This window comes from Nanorana parkeri, unplaced genomic scaffold (genome assembly GCF_000935625.1).
Source record: "Nanorana parkeri isolate BGI_ZX_2015 unplaced genomic scaffold, ASM93562v1 scaffold62, whole genome shotgun sequence".
In the NCBI taxonomy this organism is placed as follows: domain Eukaryota; kingdom Metazoa; phylum Chordata; class Amphibia; order Anura; family Dicroglossidae; genus Nanorana; species Nanorana parkeri.
Genome location: NW_017306330.1, coordinates 139,724 through 147,140, shown reverse-complemented (window position 1 = coordinate 147,140; position 7,417 = coordinate 139,724). Strand labels below are relative to the sequence as shown.

Genomic DNA, 7,417 nt, shown 5'->3' with positions numbered 1-7,417 from the left:
AACTGGTTTTACAGCTATGACTGCATCCTGTGTGTGCAAACCAACCCCACTGCACACAGTGCCGCTCACGGCATCCTCGGAAGACACCCGGGGCATGACAGGGAAGTCTTAAAGCTGAAGTTTGATCTTTTATTTTTGCGTCTGGAAGCCAGAGGATCAGAATGACACCCCCTTATTTATGTCCTAATACATTTATTGCTCCTCAGACCTGTTTTTAAGTAACACCCCTTCTCCACCGTTGCCATGTCTATCCCCCTCCCCAACTGCCGAACCCATCCCCCCTCCTCCTACTGCCATGCCCATTCCTCCCTCCTGCCGTGCCGATCCTGCTCTGCGTCTACCCCGGAGAGCATAAATTAAGTCGGCAGACGGGAATTCTGGAGCCTCAGTCATTTCATCTGTGCTGAGAAGACATTCCTAGGGTGCTGACCAATCAATGAGCCCTGCGTGAGGTCACCTGACCGAAGCGTAAACATTTGGTCATGTGACTGGCACCAGGGTGCCGCATTCTGCAGGAAAGACACGTCCGTTCTTCTGCCATTCGAGGCATTTAAAGGAGCGGCGCGGTCAGAGTAGCGGCCGGGGATCAGAGAGACTTGTAACATAATAGGAGGAAATGACACCAATGTGCGGATTTGATATATTTCATTTAAATATGCATTTTATTTCCCCGAGATAAAAACAGTGACGTGAACGCCAGTCCTACCTAGTACGGAGCTACTGTAGAAGTCCCATGATGCACGTGGGTCGCCGTCGCTGCGTCCTCGCAGGTCTGAGAGGTAATCTGTAAAGGGAAGAGGCAGGCGGGTGAGAGCGAAGAAACGAAAGACGTCGGCCATGGAACGCGTCAAACATTCATATCAATGAGTTCTAAATCAGAGCTACCTCACTGGAACTGGACTGCAAGGGTTCAATGCTGGTCAGGTTTAGGAAAGGGGTGGGCAACACCGGCCCTCCAGCTGTTGTGGAACTACAAGTCCCATGAGGCATTGCAAGACTTAGACAGCCACAGGCGTGACTCCCAGGGGTTTGGAGTTAAAAGCACGGCTGGAGGGCCGGAGCTGCCCACCCCTGGTCTTGGGGGGTTGTTGCATAAGATGCTATACTTACCTTATCCCCCGCTCCGGCGCTCTCCTCTTCTCTGCGACGCTCTGGGTCATTGTCCTCAATGCCGGGCATTTTAGTTTAGAAATCCCGGAGTTCAGTTTTAAATACATCTGTGTCAATGTCCTGATAATGCCCCCTCCCCCCTGCACCCCTTAAAGTGGTCTGATACCAAAGAAGCCAGGCGGCGTGTCATTACCAGCTGCCCAGCTTCTTGATTGCCCAGAAAGCCGGCTCCATGCTGTTTGGCCAGGAAGCCAACTTCCCAGCCAATCAGCATTGAGCTGGCTTCCCGGTCAATAAGGAAGCCGGGCCATGGGTAATGACCCACCTCACGGCTTCCTGATTGGCCGGGAAGCCAGCTCAATGCTGATTGGCTGGAATGCTGGTTTCCCGGCCAATCAGCATGGAGCCGGCTTTCTGGGCAATCAAGAAGCTGGGCAGCTGGTAATGACACGCCGCCTGGCTTCCTGTTTGCCCGGGAATCCGGCTCTATGCTACCGGAAGTGCCGGTATCGGTACTCAGTAACGGCGAGTACCGGAATATAAATGACGGTACTCGATACCGAAAAAACGGCATCGGTGCATCCCTAGTGACAACGCTCACTTCTTGTACTGTATCAATGGAGGAGCAGCGTTGTCACCCTAGGTCAAGACTACAGAACACCCCCCCCCTCAATTATAGAAAGTAGTGTTCTGTAGTCCTCTGGCAACAATGTAACTGATAAAGACTACAGCACGGGCAGAGAGCACAGGAAGTTAAGAGCTCACTAGATTTCTAGCAGGATCAACGGGTCACTTCTGGAACCGATAAAACAAAACGCATTCATTGGTTATTTTAAAAGACCAAAAGTTCATAGTTGGGGGGGTCACATTCCCTTCAATATAATTTTTGCCCCCTTTATGTTTATTATAAGCAAAAGGAGAAACATGACCGGACAGCACGCTTGCCCAAACCCCTCAGTGAGCCCCCAACGTACCGCTCAGGAAGGTCCTCATGACATCGCTGCTGGCCAGCCTCATGGGCGTCTGTCCGGAGTAGGTGGCCAGCGTGGGATCGGCACCGTAGGAGAGAAGCAGCCACACCGTTTCTAGGTTGTCGTTGACCACTGCGTCGTGTATGGGCCTGTCACAAACACAAACGGGCATAAGTCATGCTTAGAAGTTAGTGCTGTGCGGTGATTGTACTTTACTGTTCATCTATCGTTCAGCTCATGGTAGACGTCTAAATCCCCCCCCCCAACCCCCGAGACGTTCATTACCAGCTTAATCTGCATGGTACGCGATCAATGGCGGCCGGCTAGCCTGGGAATTCTGGGCTGGACTGCAGCCGTTCATCATGTGACCTTGCGTTTGTACTCCCTTCCCTCTAGGACAGCCACAGGGGGCGGAGCCCAGAACCAGGGAACACCCGGGCTGCAATTCTGCAGCCCCGCGTTCAGGCACACGAGGAATTATACTTCCAGCGTTGGCCCGGGGTAAGCATTGCAGCGGCTCAGCCGCCACGCTGCCTCCCCGGGGGGTCAGTTCTAACGGGAACCATTCCGATCTGATGGCTCCGCGCCTTTTATTTTGTCCCCGGAAACCCCAGCAAACGGGACTTATAAAAATAGCGGCTTCACGAAGAGAGAGCGTGGAAGAATGCAATTAATCATCCGTCACTCAAGTATTAATTATGCATATCCAATTAGGCAGCTACCGCTTCGCACATTTCTCTACAGGCGCGACAATGTGCGCGCCGCGAATGCCAGCCGTCCCGCTTCATCCTCCAACTCCCCCGGACCTCCCTGCGTCCTCCCGAGTGCAATAACTCAGCTCTGTTGCATCCTGTATGCACGGTTGCTATGGAAACCGCAGGCCTGACTGGGCAGGCGACCATCTTGGAACTTTTCCTGGGAGGCCCCCTGGTCACGGCGGAGAGAGAGAGAGACGACGGAGCTCCAGTGACTAAGCAGTTGGGGTATGCGATACGGATTGCTGTGGGAGGCTCCAATTCTTCATGGCCGGGGTCCTGGCACAATCTGTTTCCAAGTATAGCTGGCGGAACGATGCAGCACACGTGGAAGAAGATAGGACTTTGGTACTCACCGTGAACTTCTGTCCTTGGAGTCCATTGAGGGACACAGGAAGTCCTATACCGTTGGGTTATACAGCTTCCTACAGGAAGACGGGACAACAAATATGTAGGCCAGCCCATGATGACCGTCCTCTACCCAACAAGCCTTATTGTGTAGCAAGCGCAGTACCAAGAACATGATCATCACCACACAGTGAAGGAAGATAGGCTTTTTGTACTCAACGTGAAGATTTCCTCTGACCGGCAGTGCCATAGGGGAACATGGAGCCGGCTTCCCGTGCAATCAGGAAGCTGGGTGGCAAGCAATGACCTGCCTCCCGGCTTCCTGATTGGCTGGGAAGCCAGCCAATCACAATCGAGCCGGTCAAACAACATGGAGTCGGCTTCCCGGGCAATCAGGAAGCCAGGTGGCATGTTATTACCCACCGCCCGGCTTCCTGATTGCCCAGCTCCATGCCACACCATGAAGCACCGGTATCGGTACTCGGTATCGGCGAGTACTGAAAGCAAAATATCGGTACTCGTGCACTGAAAAACCGGTATCGGTGCATCCCTAGTCTGGATGCGTCTACTCTTGAAGTAGATGAAGGACAAGGATGGGACTGGCGACCTTGGACTCCTTGCGCTGAGGCGGACGGCGTCCCTCGAAGACCAAGCCAGTCAGGTGCTCCTTGGATATCGCATCTGCCTCCCAGCACCTTCACCAGAGCGCTCTCTGCATCTGCACACACAACAGCCCCATGGGGGACACAAGTTTTGATGCTTCTGACAAGCCATCACAGCTGAAGCATAGGGCCCCCGACATCTGCTCCACACACTCTAGCAGGAAGGTCTACTGCGGCGGTGGAGGGGCCTCTTGAGAGATTTAACCCGTTTCTCCACAGTTTGACAGATTAAGGTCACAGCCATGATGGAGCCAAGGGTGGGGCCTACCAGAGAACACCGGGTGTCAAGCAGGGATCCCAACTGCTGGTCAGTAGAATCCTTAAAGGTGAGCACACCCTTTACTGGCCTAGTGGTTTCCTGCAAAGGCGAGTCACTGGCCGATCTACAGTCAGTATAGACCACCATGTAACAAATTGCCGCTTACAGCAAAACAGTGCCAGCATTCTTAGCTGGGGCCCGGGGCCCTTCACGGTGCTTCCAGCCTGCATGAAGTAAAACCTCATATAGCAGACAGCAGGCCGATCCTCAGATGCAGAGTAGTAGGTTACCCGTTAGGGATGCACAGATACTAGTAACCGTGCCCATACCGAGTATTTGGGCGAGTACTCTTAGTCAACCAAATGCTCCAATACCTTCCCCCGATACCGAAACTTCCGGTCAGAGAAAGATTTCCTCTGACCGGCAGTGCCGTAGGGGAACATGGAGCCAGCTTCCCGAGCAATCAGGAGGCCGGGCGGCGAGTAATGACCCACCTCCCTGATTGGCCAGGAAACCGGCTCCATGCTGATTGTCTGGGAAGCCAGCTTCCCGGCCAATCAGCATTGAGCCAAAGGAACAGCTGGCTCCTTGCAGATTGGCTGTTCGGCTGGCTAATCAGCAGCCAGCTCGATGCTGGTTGGCTGGGAAGCCGGATTTCCAGCCAATCCCCATGGAGCTGGCTTCCCGGCCAATCAGGAAGTTTGGAGGTAGCTGCTGATTGGCTGGGAAACCGGGTTTCCCGAGCCAATCACAATCGAGCCGGCCAAAACACGGAGCCGGCTTTCTGGGCAATTAGGAAGCTGGGCGGCATGTCGTTACTCGTGTAGGGGAACATGGAGCCAGCTTCCCGAGCAATCAGGAGGCCGGGCGGCGAGTAATGACCCACCTCCCTGATTGGCCAGGAAACCGGCTCCATGCTGATTGTCTGGGAAGCCAGCTTCCCGGCCAATCAGCATTGAGCCAAAGGAACAGCTGGCTCCTTGCAGATTGGCTGTTCGGCTGGCTAATCAGCAGCCAGCTCGATGCTGGTTGGCTGGGAAGCCGGATTTCCAGCCAATCCCCATGGAGCTGGCTTCCCGGCCAATCAGGAAGTTTGGAGGTAGCTGCTGATTGGCTGGGAAACCGGGTTTCCCGAGCCAATCACAATCGAGCCGGCCAAAACACGGAGCCGGCTTTCTGGGCAATTAGGAAGCTGGGCGGCATGTCGTTACTCGCCCCCCTGGTTCAAGCACCGCTATCGGTGAGTACCGAAAGCAAAATATCGGTACTCATACTCGATACCGAAAAACCAGGTATCGGTGCATCCCTATCATCTATTAATAAGGGCTGAAAGTCTCTTGTACATCTGAGGTAATGGCGGTAAGCTCCAGTTCCTCATCCATCACAGAAAGAATGTGGTGACTCGGAGTCCTGGGTAGAAGAAAGGTCAACGTGACTGGTGGCCCAACCACTTCTAGGGCCGCAGGGACATCGGAGATCAGCTCTGCAGGGGAGGGCACAGAAGCCTGCTTAGAGTCTGTCAGCAACCACAAGGAACTGGGGGAATCTTGCAAACAAACTCGTTTGACTGCTGTAGAGGCCCCTAATGAGGAGGAAGGGGACTTTTCCTCACCCAATGGAGGTAAGGGGGACTACGGTGAGGCGGTCCCTGTAACCATATTGCAGTGGTCTGTGTCCTCACAATGTCCAGAATACATGTCCTGTCTCCTAACACAAGCTCGGATCACCCATTGCAGTGGGACCATCCCCTCCCTTGCTGTCTAGATACAGACGTGTTGCAACCACATGGCAGTAATGCCGCCAAGTTCAGGGTACGAGGCAAGACCTCAGGTACTCACAAACCCGGGCCGCTGGTGGGCGATGAGGGCCTGAAGCCCGAAGGTGACCAAGGTCACTTACAAGGTTACTTGATTGCTTTGCAACAGAGGAGCAGATTTCAGACGTCTCTGTTGCAAAGCAGGAGCAGCCGTGGGACGTTCCTGACAACGAATGTCAGACAAGAGAACGTGGAACATGCAGATACTCCGTCCAGCAGATGACGTCAGCAATCAATCCCTCAGAGTTAACCCTTCTGTGACAAAACTGATGGGAGCAGGAAATGTAAAAGGTGCCCATCGGTGCAAAATAACGAGGTAGCTGCCGATGCTCGGCCCGGTCGCCATACTCACAGAGGGAGTCATCAGAGACAGGGAGCTGTGGCAATGCCAATGGCTCTGAACCTGGAAGGTCCTCCACGGCCATCTTGTTACCAGAACAGGAACTGGAAAGAACCTGGCGTGGAACCCCGTGATGGAAGGTCAAGTCCAGAGTGGAGTCCACCTACGGCACTCCCAATTGCAAGGCTGAGAAAAGGCCAACCCACATGGCGGCCATATGGAGACCAGCTCAAGCAGCAATAAAACTGAGGCATGCTGGGTAGGGGAGGATTATCCTGGGCTGGCCTAAAGATTTTTTTGTGTGCCAGTTTTCAAATCCTCCTGTAGGCGGCAGTATAACCCAACACAATATTACTTCCTGTGTCCCTCAATGAATGAGACATAAAGTGAGCGTGCACATGTAAAAAAGCAAGAGAGCGCAGGTTCCAGAAAATGAGAGGGTGCACGTGCAAGAAAATGAGAGGGTGCACGTGCAAGAAAAGTAGGGGTGCACGTGCAAGAAACTGAGAGGGTGCACGTGCAAGAAAATGAGAGGGTGCACGTGCAAGAAAATGAGGGGTGCACGTGCAAGAAAATGAGAGGGTGCACGTGCAAGAAAATGAGGGGTGCACGTGCAAGAAACTGAGAGGGTGCACGTGCAAGAAACTGAGAGGGTGCACGTGCAAGAAACTGAGAGGGTGCACGTGCAAGAAAATGAGAGGGTGCACGTGCAAGAAAATGAGAGGGTGCACGTGCAAGAAACTGAGAGGGTGCACGTGCAAGAAACTGAGAGGCTGCACAGGCAAGAAACTGAGAGGCTGCACAGGCAAGAAACTGAGAGGCTGCACAGGCAAGAAACTGAGGGGTGCACGGGCAAGAAACTGAGGGGTGCACGGGCAAGAAAGAGAGAGCATGCAAGGGAAGGGAGATAGACACAAAGAAAAGGATGAAGAGAGAGCGATGATTGGTGGATGGACAGACCATGAATGAGATCATGGTCATAAATCATGAAAGAAGTCATCCTTTTGGGATTGCCACTGCTGACCTCCCTACTTCCATGAATGCCGCATGCCTGGCTTATATAAAGCCTACGGTGTATCCATAGCTGTTCTCTTTCCAGCCTCTGCAGTTCTATCCAGAGGAAGTACAGAAAGAAAAGTTTTCCAGCACGCAGGAG

General features: G+C 53.4%; 1 protein-coding gene across 1 annotated transcript in view; it reads right to left on the bottom strand.

Annotated features, from left to right (window-relative positions):
* Positions 1-7,417, bottom strand: part of BCORL1 (BCL6 corepressor-like 1) — an 88,897-nt gene that overhangs the window by 5,324 nt on the left and 76,156 nt on the right. The window contains exons 13-14 of the mRNA XM_018576280.1: positions 2,085-2,230; positions 707-784 (exon numbers count right to left, since the gene is read on the bottom strand). Coding sequence (XP_018431782.1) covers positions 707-784; positions 2,085-2,230 — 224 coding nt within the window. The remainder of the gene's footprint in view (positions 1-706; positions 785-2,084; positions 2,231-7,417) is intronic.